The sequence below is a fragment of the Micromys minutus genome (assembly GCF_963924665.1).
Source record: "Micromys minutus genome assembly, chromosome: 21".
NCBI lineage: Eukaryota > Metazoa > Chordata > Mammalia > Rodentia > Muridae > Micromys > Micromys minutus.
In genome coordinates this window covers 32,447,264-32,465,094 of record NC_137956.1, presented here as the reverse complement: position 1 = coordinate 32,465,094, position 17,831 = coordinate 32,447,264, and the positions used below count along the sequence as shown (strand labels likewise).

General features: G+C 39.6%; 1 protein-coding gene across 2 annotated transcripts in view; it reads left to right on the top strand.

Moving 5' to 3' along the window:
• PPP2R3A (protein phosphatase 2 regulatory subunit B''alpha) overlaps positions 1-17,425 on the top strand; it is a 133,782-nt gene extending 116,357 nt beyond the window's left edge. For both annotated transcript variants that reach the window (XM_080934442.1, XM_080934443.1), the window contains 2 exons: positions 532-638; positions 14,766-17,425. In XM_080934442.1, the coding sequence (XP_080790568.1) occupies positions 532-638; positions 14,766-14,892 (234 nt within the window). In that variant the 3' untranslated portion in view covers positions 14,893-17,425. The remainder of the gene's footprint in view (positions 1-531; positions 639-14,765) is intronic.
• The last annotated feature ends 406 nt before the right edge of the window (positions 17,426-17,831 follow it).

The following is a 17,831-nucleotide window of genomic DNA, read 5'->3' as shown; positions in this document are numbered from 1 at the left end:
GAGTAGAGACAAGCTCCTTTGTCATGAGCAAATATCTGTTAGACCATCAATAAAACCTGAATGGAAAGAGAACAGACTCCATCTGGTCTCCACACATGCATGTACACACACAAAACACACATTTCTTTTTCTTTTTAAGAATCATGGAACTGGAGAGATGCTTCAGAGATTAGGAGCACTGGCTGCTCTTGCAGAGGATCTGGTTCAGTTCCCAGCACCCACACAGTGACTCACAACTGTCTAACTGCACCACCCCTTCTGACTTCTGCAAATGCTAATATATACATGATGCACAAATTAAATTTTTTCAAAGAGAGAATCATGACCAAAAACATGTAAGCTGCTTAGCACACGTAATTTTCTAATTTCAGGGGCAGATTACTGTGGGAATATTGCCTTAGCCCTGCTTTTACTGTATTGGAATACTTTTCAGATAGGTTTTCAGCAATATACACTTATGATATTTGTACCATAAATATACCATAAATATATCCAATTTATGCCTTTATTCTAATTCCTTCTTTTAATCAGGATGTTGAAAATGATGGCCCTGAGCCCTCTGACTGGGACAGATTTGCTGCTGAGGAATATGAGGCTCTCGTGACTGAGGAATCTGCCCAGGTTCAACTCCAGGAAGGGTAAGTGCATCTCTTTGATTTTCACAGGGCTCTAGCAGGGCTGCCCATGTCAGAAATACTAAAACTAGCATTAAAAAACCCTTCTCTATTTTTCCACGTTTAAATAACATAACGTAAATGTGTCCCGCTTGGCTCTCTTACATTGGAAGAGCATATTCCCCGTAGTCATGTTTTGCAATCCTCACTGGTTTCCTGACATTCTCATGTCCCAGTGCCTTTAATAAGTCGTCTTTCATGGAGTCCAAAATCAATGAGCACAACTCTGCAATAGTCACACCAGCTACAGACTTGAACCTTCCCTCAATTATAAATGGATCATGAGTTAAATGAACCTTTATCAGGAAGAGTCAAAGGAAAATTCCATGTATGGATCATGCTAAGAAAGAAGGCTGTCCAAAAGTTTTACTGCTTGGGACATTTTAGCAACTATATCATTTATTGGTTTTTCTATTACTTTCTATGACTTCTTTAGAAATTCTTTCTAATTTTTTTTCATAGTCTTTTCTGGGAATACAAACATATTATACTACATGTAATATATGAAAGTTACAGAGCTCTGAATTCAGGTCTTCAAATTGCAGGGGAAATGCCATTTTCTTAGCAACCTGTAATGACTCATTTTTATACTTTTGTAGGATTCTACTGTATATATCATGTATAGTGTAATATTGTACAGTCCTGTTATTACTTTATACTCTTCTAATTGATATTTATTTTTAATATTTCACTGTTACAAATTATGGTGTTTGTGGAATCATGCAGTATACATGTCATTTAATATAACACAGCAAGTAGAAAAGTGTTATGTGAACTAGGTGGTTGTCAAGAGTCCACAAAGAGATAAAAGGATCTTATAGAAACCAAGCAATGATGGATGCAGACCTTCAAACTGGGCAAGTTTCCATGTCTCGGCCTAAAGGGACAAGGACATGAAACACCAAACCCAAAAAAAGTAGCTTTGTGAAAGGGCCCCGACAGGATTTGGAATTTGCCAAACTAGTAAACTCACCTGAGAACAAGCTACTAACACACATACAACTCTCTTCATGTCCTCAGCAACTGGTGATGACACCTCTTGACCTCCAGGAGACCAGGGAGTTCCCTGATTGGTCCATCAGGCCAGCCTCCTGGAGCACAGAGAGAAAGGAAGGATAAACAGGAAGTTTCCAGTCCATTAGATGATGTGAAATAGTACTCTAAGAGGCTGTGCCTTGTGCTACCTTTCCCTAAGGTCCCTCCCTCCTTCCCCTACCCTACCCTTCCCCCCATACCCCACTGTCAGGGGCAGAGACTGACCTTGATCTTGTCCTCCACCCTGAGCCACTCCAGCACTTGGATGATGAGGATGTATCACTATACCTAGACCATGGTGTCTTCAGGATGTTTTTAAATCTGGGGATTTTCCTTTATTTAGCCAAAAAACTAAGGTTTCATATATGAAGTTATTTTTAAATTAAAAAAATGGCCTGAGTAGGCAAGGTCAAAAGCCAAATATAACCAGGAGATACTAATGACAACCAATGACAGTTGTGGCTTGTCACTTTACTGGGATGCAGCAAAGATTAAAGGTCTGATTTGCCTCTTCCGTAAGGTAGTTTTGTTTGCCACTTTTTTAAAAATTATTTTATTTATTTACATTCCAATTGTTACCCTTCCTTCTCGGCCTCCTCTCTGTGAGTTCTTCACCCCAGTTCCCCTCCCCTTTGCTTCTGAGAGGGTGTGCCTGAACTCACCCACCCCCAGCTCACACCCACCAGCATCCCCCTTCCCTGGGGCATCCTCTCCCACTGAGGACACACAAGGCAGTCCTCTGCTACATAAGTGACAGGGGCCATGGAGCAGCCCGTGTATGCTCTTTGTTTGCTGCTTAGTCTCTGGGAGCTCCCAGAGATCCAGGTTAGTTGACACTGTTGGTCTTCCTGTGGGGTTGCCATCCCCTTCAGCTTCTTCAATCCTTCCCCTAACTCTTCCTAATGGCTCCCCAACCTCAGTCCAATGGTTGGCTGTAAGTAACAGTATATATCTGAGTCAGCTGCTGGTAGAATCTCTCAGAGGACAGATCCTGTCTGCAAGCACAACATGGCATCAGTAATAGTGTCAGGGTTTGATGCCTGCTCATAGAATGAATCCCAAGTTGGGCCAGTCACTTGATGGCCTTTCCTTCAGTCTCTTGCCCATTTTTGTCCCTCCATTTCCTTTAGTCAGGAACAGTTCTGTGTCAGAAATTTTCAAGATGGGTAGGTAGCTCCATCCCTCAACTGGGAGCCATGTCTGTCTACTGGAAGTAGTCTCTTCAGATTCCAGCCCTACTGTTGTGCATTTCGGCTAAGGTCACACTCCCACTGAGTCATGGGAGACTCTCACATCCTAGGTCTCTGGAACTTTCTAGAGATTCCTCCATCTCTTACCCCACAGTGCTGCATATTTCCACTCATTCTCCTGGCCCTCTGGGCTTCTCTCCTGTCTCCTCCCATACCTGATCCTGCCTCCTTTTCCCCTGTGCCTCCCATCTCCCACCTACTTTGCTCCATCTAACTGCCTCCCATCGTTATTTTGTTCCCTCTTCTAAGTGGGATTGAAGCATCCACACTTGGGCCTTCCTTCTTGTTAAACTTCATAAGGTTCGTGTGTTGTATCATGAGTATTCTGTACTTTTTAAGTAATATCCGCTTCTGAGTGAGTACATACTGTGCACGTCCTCTTGGGTCTGGTTTACCTCCGTTAGGATATTTTCTAGTTCCATCCATAAGTCTGAAAAATTCATGATGTTCTCATTTTTAATAGCTAAATAATGTTCAGTTGTGTAAATGAATCACATTTACTGTATCCATTCTTCGGTTGAGAGACATCTGAGTTGTTTTCAGTTCTGGCTATTACAAATAAGGCTGCTATGAACGTAGTGGAGCATGTGTCCTTTATGTTGGAGTATCTTGTGGGTATATGCCCAATAGTAGAGTAGTATAGCTGGGTTTTCAGGTAGAACTATTTCAATTTTCCTGACCCACCAGATTGATTTCCAGTTTGCAATTCTACTAGCAATGGAGGAGTGTTCCTCTTTCTCCACATCCTTGGCAGCATGTGCTGTCATTTGAGTTTTTTATCTTAGCCATTCTGACTGGTGTAAGGTGGAATCTCAGGTTAATTTTGATTTACATTTTCCTGATGACTAAGGATGATGAACATTTCTTTAAGTGGTTCTTGGCCATTCAAGGTTCCCATGTCAAGAATTCTGTTTAGCTCTGTACTCCTTTTGTTAATTGGGGTATTTGGTTTTTTTGAAGATCTCCCAATATATAGGTTTCCTTTGCCTTACAGAAGCTTTTCAGTTTCATCAGGTCCTATTTCTCAATTGTTGACTAGAGCCTGAGCCATTGGTGTTCTGTAAAGGAAATTTCCCCTGGGCTAATGTGTTCAAAGTTATTTCCCCCTTTCTCTTCTATTAGATTCAGTATATCTAGTTTTATGTAGAGGCCCTTCATCCACTTGGACTTGAGCTTTGTACAAGGTGATAAATATGGATCAATTTGCATTCTTCTACACACTGTCCTCCAGTTAGACCAGCACCATTTGTTGAAGATGTTTCTTTTTTCCATTTTACAGTTTGGCTTCTTTGTCAAAGATTAAGTATTCATAGGTTTAGGGGTTTACTTCTGGGTCTTCAATTTTATTCCATTGTCCGACCTGTCTTTATAATGATACCATGTTGTGTTTACTATTGCTCTACAGTATAGCTTTAGGTCAGGGATGGTTATTCTCCCAGAAGTGGAAATAGTCAAACCCAGGGCTGAACTCAACCAATGAGAAAGATAAAAAGAATCAACAAAGCCAAGAGCTGATTCTTCAAGAAAATCAACAAGATAGAAAAACCCTTAACCAAACTAAAGGTTACAGAGACAGTATCCAAATTAACAAAATCAGAAATGAAAAAGGAGACATAATAACAGAAACTGATGAAATTCAAAAAATCATCAGATATTACTAAAGCCTACGGGACAAAACTGGAAAATCTAGGTGAAGTGGATGATTTTCTAGACAGATACCACATACCACACAGTTAAATCAAGAGCAGGTAAACTATCTAAATAGTTCCACAACCCCTAAGGAACCAGAAACAGTCATTAAAAACCTCATAAACAAAAATGCCCAGGGCCAGATGGTTTTAGTGCAGAATTCTACCAGACCTTCAAAGAAGTGATAATACAATACTCCTCAAACTATTCCAAAATAGAAACAGAAGGAACACTACTTAATTCATTCTAGGAAGCCACAGTTACTCAGATACCTAAACTACACAAAGACCCAACAAAGAGAATTGGAAAGAGGGAAGTCAAGGTACCACTATTCATAGATATGATAGTATACATAAGCCACCCCAAAGATTCTACCAGAGAACTCCTATAGCTGATAAACAACTTCAGCAAAGATATAAAATTAACAAATCAATTGCCTTCCTTTATACAAATGATAAGCAGGCTAAAAAAATAAATTAGGGAAACAACACCCTTCACAATAGCCGCAAATAATATAAAATACCTTGGTGTGACTCTAACCAAGCAAGTGAAAGATATATATGACAAGAACTTCAAGTCCCTGAAGAAAGAAATTGAAGACCTCAGAAGATGGAAAGATCTCCCATACTTATGGATGGTAGAATTAACATAGTAAAAACGGCCATACACATCTTACACAAAAGCATCTACACATTTAATGCAATCCCATCATATTCTTCGCAGACATAGAAAGAGCAATTCTCAACTTCATATGGAAAAGCAAAAGACCAAGGATAGCAAAAACAATTCTCAGCAATAAAAGAACTCCTGAGGAATCACTATCTCAGTTTTCCACTTTTTAAAAGTACAAGTTACCAGGGCTGAAGTGATAACTCAAGTAGTTAAGTGCATTAGTTGCTCTCACAGAGGACCTGGGATCCATCCCCAGCACTGACACGGTTGCTCACTCCTGTGTGTAACTCCATTTTCAGGGTAGCCAGTACCTTCTTCTGGCCTTCCAAGAACCCTGCATACATGGAGTACACAGACATACACAAAATTAAAACACCCATACAAACAAAATAATTTTTGTTTAATTTTTGAAACAAGGTTTCTCTGCGTAGCCCTAGTAAAATTTTTAATTAGAAACATGTCACAAGACAAGAAAAGGGAGTTAACAATATCATAAAATAACAAATAATAAGAATTCAGTCAATTTAAATATAAAAAGAAACCTAACCAAATACAAGAGAGGTTCTCAACCTCTAAGTCAAACTTCTGTGGGAGTTGAACGACCTTTTTCTTACAGGGGCCAGCTAAGACCCATTGAAAAGCACAGATATTTACATTACAGTTCATACTAGTAATAAAATTATAAGGTAGCAATGAAAATAATTTTGAAGAACTCTATTAAGAGATCACAGCATTAGGAAGGTTGAGAACCACTGAACTATAAAGATAGAAAATAAGATACAATCTGATGGAAACATACTGTAAGGAAAATTAGGGTAGAGAGAGGAAAATTTTGTATAAATTTTAGCAGTAACAATTGAAAAAAGACACAGAGAATACATATGTAAATTTTATTAGCACATCTCAGCAGACACCCTAAAAAAGCTACTAAGACAACAAGGAGAGCTAATGTAAAACGTTAAAGTAAACACCTAGAATAGTAAAGCCAAACTCGAAATAGTTTAATTCAGTCACAAAACATACAACAGCACAGACCATGCAACATAAACTAATGATGTCAAAATTAAAGTAAATGTTTTTATTTTTTAGATCAATAAATGAAAAGGGCTAAAGTTTTTTATTAAAATGATTCAGTTATGGAATAATGACCACCACCAAGAAACATTATTTTAATAATTTAAAAGCACTTATTTATTTTATGTCTATGAGTACACTGTAACTGTCTTAAGACACACCAGAAGAGGGCATCAGATCCCATGACAGATGGTTGTGAGCCACCATGTGTTGCTGGGAATTGAACTCAGAACCTCTGGAAGACCAATCAGTGTTCTTAACCACCGAGCCATCTCTCCAGCCCTTAAAAGCACTTCTTATAAAGCTATCTTGATATTAGACTTTAGAGACAAAAAATAAATCAGAAGTGGGAAATGAGTCCTATTGTTTATAGACATTGTAAAGTAGATCCTATTTTTAAAAAACTTGCTGAATGTTGCTCATATAGCATTTACAGAATACATATTAGGATACAAAGCATCCAAAAACCAACAGTACAGACTAGCTTCTAATTTAAAGGGGGTGGACTGGGCACATGGTACAGTCTTCAGCTCCCACACCATGTGCGGTTGCTTATGCCAAGACACCAGCATCCAAGAGACCAAGCAGCTAAATCATGAATTTTGAACAGCTGGCATACATAGCAAGATTCTAGAAATGGAAGATGATAATTAAGAAAACAGAACAACAAAAACAGAACCACATAAAAGAAAAGAGGCTTAAGGTGGACACTAGTGAGCAGACAGCTCTGTAGAACAGAATACAAAGGGGGAATTGTCAAAGAAAAGGGAGCAGCACTAAGTGGTCCCTACCTCAGTTGACTGGAACCTAGAAACAAAGAGGACTGGAACAGCAGCATTCACACAGGTCAAACTCTGTATACCCCATCCTATCCCTAAAAGAAAGACAAAAGCAGACACTATGGGAACTTGGAAGAAAGAGAAGCCAACCCAGACACTTAGGAGCATAGACAGACCAACCATCTTTCCAACCCTCTTCCACTTCCTAGGCAAACGGTAAGGCCGAGGCAGCAGTCCGTTCCCAACTACAAAGAAAAATAACCACACACCAAACAGTTGAGAAATACCAACAAAATACAATATGAAGACACTTACTGTTGGAAGAAGGTAATACAGAGATCAGAACAAGGCATCAAAATGAGTTTTCAGAAGAATGAAGAAAAAATGTCCCCTTAAAAAGTATAGCTAGTGTCTTAGAAATGGGGGAGTTCGATTGTTGTTGGGGCTTTGTTGTTTGTTTCTCAACAGTTCCTTTTCTACAGTTGTTTGGTTTTGTTTTACTTTTGGAAGACACATAACTATAACGGTCCCTATGCTGTGGTGCACATCAGGAAATTACATAGGTTCTGCCACCTTGAAGGATCGCGAGATCAAGCTCAGTTTGGAAGGCTTGGAAGTGAGCACCTTTTACCACTTAGCCCCATCTCACAGGCCCAGAAAGTAATGTTTTTAATGAAAACTGGAGCATGATACTGAATGGAATGGACATGGTTGAAAATATTATTTGTTATTTTTATTGAAATGCTGGGGTTTAAAAACACCTCTAGAAAACAATAGAAATAATTTCTAGAATTTTAGCTATTGAAGCAAATAAAGGATGCATAGGAGCAACAATCAGCATTTCCCTCTGTCCTGGCTACAAGTATGTCAGATCCTGTAGGTCCTGTTACAACTGCATGGCAGACGCAGGTGATATACAAGCAAACTGTTTCAATAGAACTTTTAAAATAAACTCAGAGGTACTGACTGCACAGTGTTTCACATCACAAAATATTCCTGTGATTTTCTTCTTTGAAATTAAAAAAGGTAAAAGTACTCTTAGCTCATGGGTTGTACCAACACAGGTATGAAGACAGAGTTGGCTTATCATAGTCTGTCAGCCCCTACATGAGTGTAAATTCACCACAAAATAATAAAAGAACTGAAAAATCTTTAGTTAAAAAAAAAACTACATTACCCACAAAAAAAAGTGCAAAAAGAAATTAAGCAGCGTTATATTAATTACTTTCCTCCATTCTGTGATCAAATACCTTACAAAAACAACTTAAGGATTTATCTTAGCTCACATCTCCAAGTGCCTTAGTCAATCATGGCAGCGGAAGCCAAAAGCAGCTGTAACCCTGAGTCCCCAGCCAGGAAGCAGAGATGACTGCTGCTCAGCTCCATCCCGCTCTGGTTCAGTCCAGGTCCCCAGGCATGGGATAGTGCTACCACACTTACATCACCTCAGCTCACCATACACACACACACACACACACACATACATACACACACACACACACACACACACCACACTTATCACCTCAGCTCACCACACACACACACACACACCACACTTATATCACCTCAGCTCACCACACACACACACACACACCACACTTACATCACCTCAGCTCACCACACACACACACACACACACACACACACACCACACTTACATCACCTCAGCTCACCACACACACACACACACACACACACACACACACACACACCACTTACATCACCTCAGCTCACCACACACACACACACACACACACACACACACACACACACGGTCAAGCTTAAAATCATAAATACCATTCAAGTACTAGTATGAAAAAAACTTTGGTGGCTGGAGAGATGGCTCAGCAATTAAAAGAGCACTTGCTGTTCTTTCAGGTTCAGTTTCCAGCACCCACATGGAGCTCACAACTGTTTGTAATCCCAATGGAACCAATGCGTTTTTCTAGCCTTCAAGGAGGCACTGCACAGTAGTACACTTACATATAGGCAAAACACACAAACAAAAATAATGAATAGTTTCTGAAATTCAGAATTCTGGATCTTTTCAAAATGTGAGGTTTAAATGATACATATTTGGAGTTCATTTACACAAAAATTTATTTCTTACAGAAAGCAAGTCATGAAAGTAAATGGGACCTACATACACTAAACAGTGAAATACTTTAAGCTATTGTGGGCTGAGGGTAAAGATTAATCCCCAGCAACCCTCCATTCCCCAGAAAAGAAATTGGAAGTGATGAAATATAAATATAAGTCAGTTTTCTGCTGCTGTGATAAAACACCATGACCAAAGCCAACTTCTAGAAAAGGGAGTTCAATTTGCCTTATGATTCCTACGATCTAAGTCTGTCATAGCAGGGAAGCATGAGGTCCAGGAATTCAATATATGAACCTATGGGAAACAGTTCTCTTTCAACTGCCTTTCATCACCTCTCGATTATACACAAACTATAAACAGTTTGTTGACATCAGTTAATTCCCAGAAAATAAGAATGAGCTACTAATAGTTGTAACTCAGATAAAGCTGACAAAAGAAGAAAATGACTGCAGTAATTCAGAGCACATACTGCTCCTGCAGAAGACCGGCATCAGTTCCGTGCACTCACACCAGGCAGTTGTGACTGGCCTGGAACTGGCTATGTAGACCAGGCTGACCTTGAACTCAAAAATGCACCAGTTTCTGCTTCTCAAGTGCTGGTATTAACAGTATGCACTACCAAGCCCCCCCCCCCACTCCGTGTGTGTGTGTGTGTGTGTGTGTGTGTGTGTGTGTGTGTGTGTGTGTGTGTGTCTACAGAGGACAGAAGGTGGTGGTAAATTCCTTGGAGCTAGGTGCTGAGATCCAAACTCCAGTCCTCTCATAAGTAATGCAGTAAACATTCTTAACCTTTGCGCCATCTCTCCAGCCCATTTTTTAGCACTTCTCTCACCCCCATTTTTTTAACCTTTAAAGAAAGGGAGTGGGAGGATATCAGGTCTAAATACCTAGTATGTTTGAGTAAACACAAGAGAAACTTAATATCAGAGATAAAATACAGTTGGATCAAACAGAAAACAATACTGTGGTAGTACTAAGAGGGTACCAGCGAGCTTGGAATGAAGAGGATGCAAGGACACAGAAAGGAGAGGAGGCAGAGACACAGGTAAATGGTTACAAGAAGCAATGCAGTCACCAGCTGTAGTGAAATTCAACCAGTACATATGAGACCTCTCATCTCATGTGGTGGAGATAAAGCTTACAGAGAACACATGTGGGTGCTGAGGTCTCTAGGGAAGAGAAGACAGTAGCCTTCACAGCAAGTGCTAGGATGTCAGCAAAAGAAAAGGAAGGCCTGTCACACAGAATTAACAACTGACTGGTCCAAAACCTGAGTCTGTGCCTAAAAATCCAAAGGCTACAACCTAGGGCTTCACCTCATGAAGAAGTAGAGATAATTCAGGATGAATAAATGTCACACAGAAATTGCCAGATCCATATTAGAAAGAGGAAGAATGTTAAGAGGCTTAGGAGCCACTCAGCGCTGGCCATCACCAGCTGCACAGGTTACCTGACTCCTCCCACTCAGTTTCAGAAGATCTTGGCCACTACCTTCCAGAGTTTTTGTGAGAATCGAAGAGAGTTCATGTAAACACCTGGCATCCACATTGAGAGCAGTAGCAATGACTACTCTGGGTAAAGTTGGAGTATGTAACGGCACACACATAAAATTTGGAGTTAGGCTCAAATCTTGTTCTACTACTTACTAGTGTGATCCAGGGTTCCAAGCCACAGTATCGCCCTCCACAATGAAGCCTCTGCAGCACCAAGCTACTTTAAGACCTAAAGAAGACAATATATAGGCAGGCAGTGTTGGCACTCGGGAGGCAGATGCAGGCAGATCTCTGAGTTTAATCCCAGCTTAGTCTATAAAGTGGCTTCCAGGACAGCCAGGGATACACTGAGAAAACACTGTCTTGAAACATCAAACAAAAAGCAAAAAAAGATAATGTATATAGTCTTTCAGCCTAGTTCTTTGTTTTAAAAAGAAAAAAAAAAAAAAAAACCCAGTGGCTATTTATTTACTTCTACAACTTCTATGACCATGGCTATATTTTCCTAGCCTTTTCCAGTAGTTTAGTCAACTGTAAGTAGCATTCATCGCCCAGGCTGTTTGCTTTATTCCTAGAATACAGGACACTATGTAATACAGTAACTGTGTGTTTGTGTAAACAGTGGACTGAGATGGTAAATGTAGTATGTCTAACAGAACCTGGCCTGTGAGTGGAAACAGATGGACTTCCTCATCTTAGCACTGGACTGTAGGCTTCTCTAAGGCAAACCACCATTTTTCTATCTTCTATGTAACCTGATAGACTGGTATGGACTATGTATTTGCCTCAGCAAATATTTTACCATACAGCACAGATAGAGAGCAACAGTATTCCACCAAACCCCACCAAAGATGTCCTTACTAATTGCAGAACATACAACCTTCCAAAAGAATGTAAAATTCGTATGCTCTTAAAAAGCTGTGGGTTTGTTTCCCTTTTGTCACTCTCTACCCTCTTGGTTCAGTCACAGCCAATAAATCACTCCAGACCTGAGGCTGCAGACACTGCATGCTAGCTGGCAAACTTCACCACAAAGACCAGCATAGATTCAACCCAGGAATAAACCCACAAAGACCAGAGTCCATAATATGAGGAAAGGTTATACCATTATTTATAATTAGCATCCTTATGGCTTTTACAACAAAAGAAGTTGGAATTCAATACCCACACAATAAGACAAGTGTTCCCAACTTGCTTGTAACCTGAGCTGTGAAGTAAGCTGCTGGCTTTTAGACTTGCTGAGAAAATGGAGTCCCAGTTTCAGGGAAAGAAACGCTCACAGAAAGATGTAGAATGTAACAGAAGAGAACACCAACACCCTTTTCTGGCTTTTACATATAGGCATGGGCACCCAGCTACACATCTAAATTAAATATTTTTAAGGTACAGGTGTGCGGAGCAGCAAGGTGAGTCAGCAGATAAAAGTGCTTGATTCCCCCAAACCTACATAAAGGAGGAAGGAAAAGACCAACTTCACAAGAGTTGTCCTCTGACCTCCACACATTACCACAAGCATACTTACCCACCATGCACACACACATAATTTTAAAAACACCTTTGGTCAAGCAATAGAGATAACCATTATTCACTCTTCAGTACACCTAAATAACAATGTTACTAGCGTTCAAAAACAATTTTTAATGTTTTAGAATGATGCTTAAAGCAGTAACTTGTCCATTTAGGTAGTTTATAGTCCAGACACAATTGCACACACCTATAATCCTAAGACTTGGGCATTTGAGGCAGGAACACCACACATTTGAGTTAAGCCTGGACTATATAAAGAGAACTTATCATTAAAAATGGGGAGGGGTTTATTGTTTTGAATTTAAGAAGCTGGAAGGATGTCTCACCTCTTGCAGAGGACCTAGCCATGCCTACATAGCCATTTAGAACCATCTAAAACTCCAGAGCCAGGGGATCTCGCACCCTCTTCTCGTTTCTGCGCACGTAGTAACATAGAACACTCATTTAAAATTGAAACAGCATTTTAGCACTTTTCTATTGAGTGTTCTTAAAGCAGATCAACTTTCTGAGACAGGAAAGTGAGATGGTAGACATTAGGAACTTTTAGTGTGTGTGTGTGTGTGTGTGTGTGTGTGTGTGTGTGTGCGCGCATGACATGACACATGTGGAGGTCAGAGGTAAGCCTATGTGTCAGTTCTCTCCTTCAGGCCAGCCATGGCTATTTAGTGGGAAGTTTCTTAAGAGAAAAAGAGGTTATGGGTGTGGCTGAATTTGTAGAGTGCTTTTGTCCTAAGCTCTAACCTCAGTATTACTGCATAAACTGTGTGGTAGTACCTGCCTGAATTCCCAGTACTAAGAGTACAGAAGTAAGAAGATCCAGAGTGAGTTTGAGGTCTCATGGGCTACATGAGAGACCCTGTTTCTGCTCTTAAGTACTGGATGGGGCTTGGGGGAATGCACACCTACAGGTACTTTATGAAGCCCAAATTTACTGAATTGATATCAGTTGTGACTTAAATATGCCTTTTTGTCACACTTGCACTGAGGTATTAAGACACTAGCAGGTTGCACACATCAAGTTAGAGCCCAAGGGGAAAAAAATATCTTCCTGATTTGTCATTGTTAGAATTAACTGATACCACTCTACACCTAGTAAAGCAAGCTTACCAACATAGCCCACTGCTGTGACATATCCGTGACACCTCAAGGATGGATATGGAATAGAAACATTAAGAATGCAGGTTTAAGCATCACCATGAGCTAGAATCACAGGGAAGTTTTTCTAAACGTTTAGTAGACACTTTTTTAAAAAGTGTTTAGCCGTCCTGCCTGAATACCATGATTGTTTATGAAAAGTATCTTTAATAAAGCAGGTTACAGTTTTAAGAAGTGTTTAACCTTCTGTCTTCTACTCAATTATGTCTGGGGGCTCTAGGAGCGGGGCTGTTGGAGTAATGGCTCAGTGGTGTGCACTTGTTGCCCTTGCAAAGAACCCGAATTTAGTTCTCAAAACCCACATGGCAGCTCACAATCATTTATAATCCAATTTCAAGAGATCCAATACCCTCGTCTGATTTTCATGGACATCACACAAATGGTACATGTGCATACATGCAGGCCATACACTCATATACATTTAAAAAAACAAAACAGATCAGTGAGTTGGATATGTACCTCCAGAATAAAGCTCTTCAATGGCATGTAAAAGTCCCTAAACTACACCAGTGATGTCAACACTGTTAACATGATTCAGCCAATGACTTTATGTATTTTTCTAGGCTTAAAATAGTATCAGAATACGTAACTTGAATACCTCAGGGCAGGCAACCATCATTCACAAGAGATAAATATTGAGCCTGGGAGACAAGGCATTTCAAGGCTACCAGTAGGTTTTAAAAGGAATTAAAATTCTTCTAAGAATTAGAATGGAGAGATGGCTCAGAGGTTAAGAGCACTGACTACTCTTCCAGGGATCCCGAGTTCAATTCCCAGCAACCACATGGTGGCTCACAACCATCTGTAATGAGATCTGATGCCCTCTTCTGGTGTGTCTGAAGACGGTGGTGACAGTGTATTCATACATAAAATCTTTAAAAAAAAAAAAAAAAAAAAAAAAAAAAAAAAACCTCCCAAATTAAGAAAATAAAAGAAAAAAATTAGAATGGAGAATAATCCACAAGTGGACTTGATCAACAGACACATTTGCACATCTAAATGTGTCAATAGAGGCACAAGAGAGAGGCTGTTATACAAAACTGGTGATTGATAAAATGCTCCTATGTAGAAATTTGAGTGTACACACTCAAAAGGCCTCTAACTCTACTTTTCAACAAATCCTAACTTTAGGAAGTTGAGCTTTAGGAAGCAGTTTTCTGCTCTAGACTGTGCCTTCTTCAGAGCAGCTCAATTATATTCATGCTGGGTAAGGGTGGTTTTTCAAGCTAATCATAAAATATCTACATTGCTATATTGATATATACCCAAATGTTTATAAACTACTTTTTTAAAATCAACTAATTTTGTCTTTTCAGCTCATTTGAAGACTATGAATCGGATGAACCTGTGTCTCCCTCTGAACTTGGAAACAAGGGCAATAAAATAGTAACTTCAAGCCTTTCAGAGAAATGTGGAAAGCTTCAGTCAGTGGATGAAGAGTAGTTGCCATTATCTACAAAAAGGATGGTATATAGAGATGGTCTACCTAGTTGGTGCACTGCTTTGTAAAGGGTTTGATTCCTCCAAGTGCATAGAAACTAAAATGCTCTAAGTAGTCAGCAGCTTGCTTCAAGTGTGCAGAGCTCTCCCTTGGAAGTCTCAGGCCATCACCATCACCTCCCAAAGCCTTCAGTCAGCAGTCTACACCCTCAGTGTGTGGAGGCTCTCTTGGAGACAAGGCCACACAGCGTTCTCTGCACAGAAGCAGAAGCTGCCTCGGTATTGGCCAGCTTCCCTGGGGTACCTCAGGCTCCTACAGAACCTATAAGAAAGCTTCACTGGCAGAAAACTTGAGTTAAAAACTTTGGAACTTGAAAAAGGGCCTCTAGAACTGGCTTTGTCCTAGTAACAAAAGCACTGCTAAACATCTCAGAAACTACTTCTGTGTACTGGAGTTCAGGGACCTTCAACTTACCTGGCTTAATGTAATTTCACCATGACCTGCCAAACTGCTAAGTCACTTTACATTCTCAGGTATTGTAACCAACCACTGGGCCCTTCCAGCTCTGCTGGCAAGCTCTGGCAGCTTCTGCATCTGACTGTGGACCTTGTACAAAAATCTCATGAAATTTTTTCTGAAAATGAAGACAAGTACAGAATTTGGCACTTGCTAACATTTGCAGACAATTATTAGTTGATGTATTAGTCTACAAATTAATGATCTTCATTTCTAGTAGGCTTACTTGAAGACTTAAAAAATGTGACATACCATGTAAACTTCTTACTATGTATACTCTGTCCCCTCTCTTGAATACTAAATTAAGTCAAAAAAGGCACAAACTAGACAACATTACTTGGAAGAAAAAGTGATTCTCACCCACAATAGAAAGCCTTTTTTACTATAGTAGTGAATTCAGAACCCTACACTTTTCAACAGACCACAGTGCAGCCAACCTTACAATACGCTTCTTGTTGCCCTTTATACTGAAGGGGGCGGGGGCTAAAAAGGATGGACATTTCTAAAATCAAAGCAACTTTCTACTCTCTCTCTCTCTCTCTCTCTCTCTCTCTCTCTCTCTCTCTCTCTGTCCGTTTTTGTTTCCATTCTAAATGGTCAGAATAGCCTCCCTTTTCTCTCCATCCTAGTTCTCTTCCTAAATAGAAAGGCCAATCACTGAAATAATCAAACCTTGGTTGATGGAAAGTCACACGTGGAGAAATTGAGAATCTAAGAAATGTAATATCAACCAACAATAGAAATTAGCAAACCCTGCAAACCCCACCTTCCCCAAGATCCTCCAGTTCCCCAATATTCAACTAATCTCCCTTATAACCATTATAGAAATTGGGAACTATTACAACTAGGAGTTAACCCAGATAATTGAAGCCTAACAGTGACTAAATTGAGGAAAATTTTTACAAAACAGCCCCACACATTTGGCAGATTTGGGTAGTTAAAGCAATAGACAAGAGAATGCACAATACCTATTAGCCTAAATAACACTGTTTACTATAACCCCAGCACTCAAGAGACTGGTGTAAGGAGAATCAAGGGCTCAAAGTTTGAGGTCAACATGGGCTACACAGTGAAACCTTGTCTTAAAAAGAATTCTAAGATGTTACCACCAGTCCCATCCAAGTTTAGCAGGAGGAAATTATTTAATTTCAGATGAAAATATGAAAGGGTAACACTTGTAAAAAAGGGGGGTCAGTTTAAAGGATTTTATTAGCCAAGTATTCTAAAGTATTTTGAGACTTACCCAAAAGCACAATATAAAATCCAGCTTTATAATATCCTTTAAACAGGAACACAAGGCTGAGCCGGTCACACCTCATCGCTAGCTGCACTGAAATGTATGCAACTTGTACTTTATCTGTGGTGCTGGGAATCTAAACCTAGAACCATCCACATGCACTACACCAACACCCCTCAGCCCTTCTTATTTTGCTACTTTGTTCCTCCATCCTTTTTCAAACTCTTGCTTTTTACTTTGATCAAGAACCATCAACACCATCCAATTGAAGGACGAGTTAATTTGGCTTACCTGAATTATACTTTCAACATAAACAAGTGCTTTTTTGTTCCTATTCCTTTCTTAGACATGAATGCAAGAAGTGTAACTTCTAAGGAACTAGGTTAGTATGTATTTGAAATGTTGGTAGAGATCAAGCCAAGTATACTCCTTACTGCCAAACTGGAAATGTCAAATCGTGACAATACCCCAGGGACCCTGGAAAAGATAAATTATAATTTAAAACAGTGGTTCTCAACAGTCCTAATGCTGTGACCCTTTAATACAGTTCCTCATGTGTGGTGACCCCAACCATGAAAGTATTTCTTTGCTACTTCATTACTGTAGTTTTTCTATTATCAATCATGATGTAAATAGATGGTAATTCGTTATGCAACCCCTGTTGAAAGGGGTCTCAACCCACAGGTTGAGAACCACCGAACTAAATATTTAATGAAAGGAGGATTTCATAGCACAGTTGCCAAGGTAATCAAAATTAATAAAATTCTGTATATTTCCCTGTATCTATCTTATCTGTTACTATACTATTCAAAATGTTAAAAACATTTTTTAAAGGGAAAGAAAAAAGCAAGAAAGAAAATACCAAAACTCTAACTCAGATATCATTTGCTTGGCTTTGAAAGTGTTTGCGTAGAGATGGTGCATGACTTGTTTTCCCCTGTTGCCAAACAAAATAAAGCTGTCATGTGTATGAATTGTGTTCACTATACACTTTTGGTTTTAGATACAATTCAGTTTTATGCCTGTTAAGTGCAGCTGAGTTTTTGTAAAAATAACTCTTTGAAGACTTGGGAATATTATAAAGACACTCTTTAAGGACACAATCTATCAACCTGAGAAGTGTGTTCCTTTGGGATAAAGGGATTCTCCAGGATCAAAGGTGACTTTAACCTCATCTATTTATCAAAA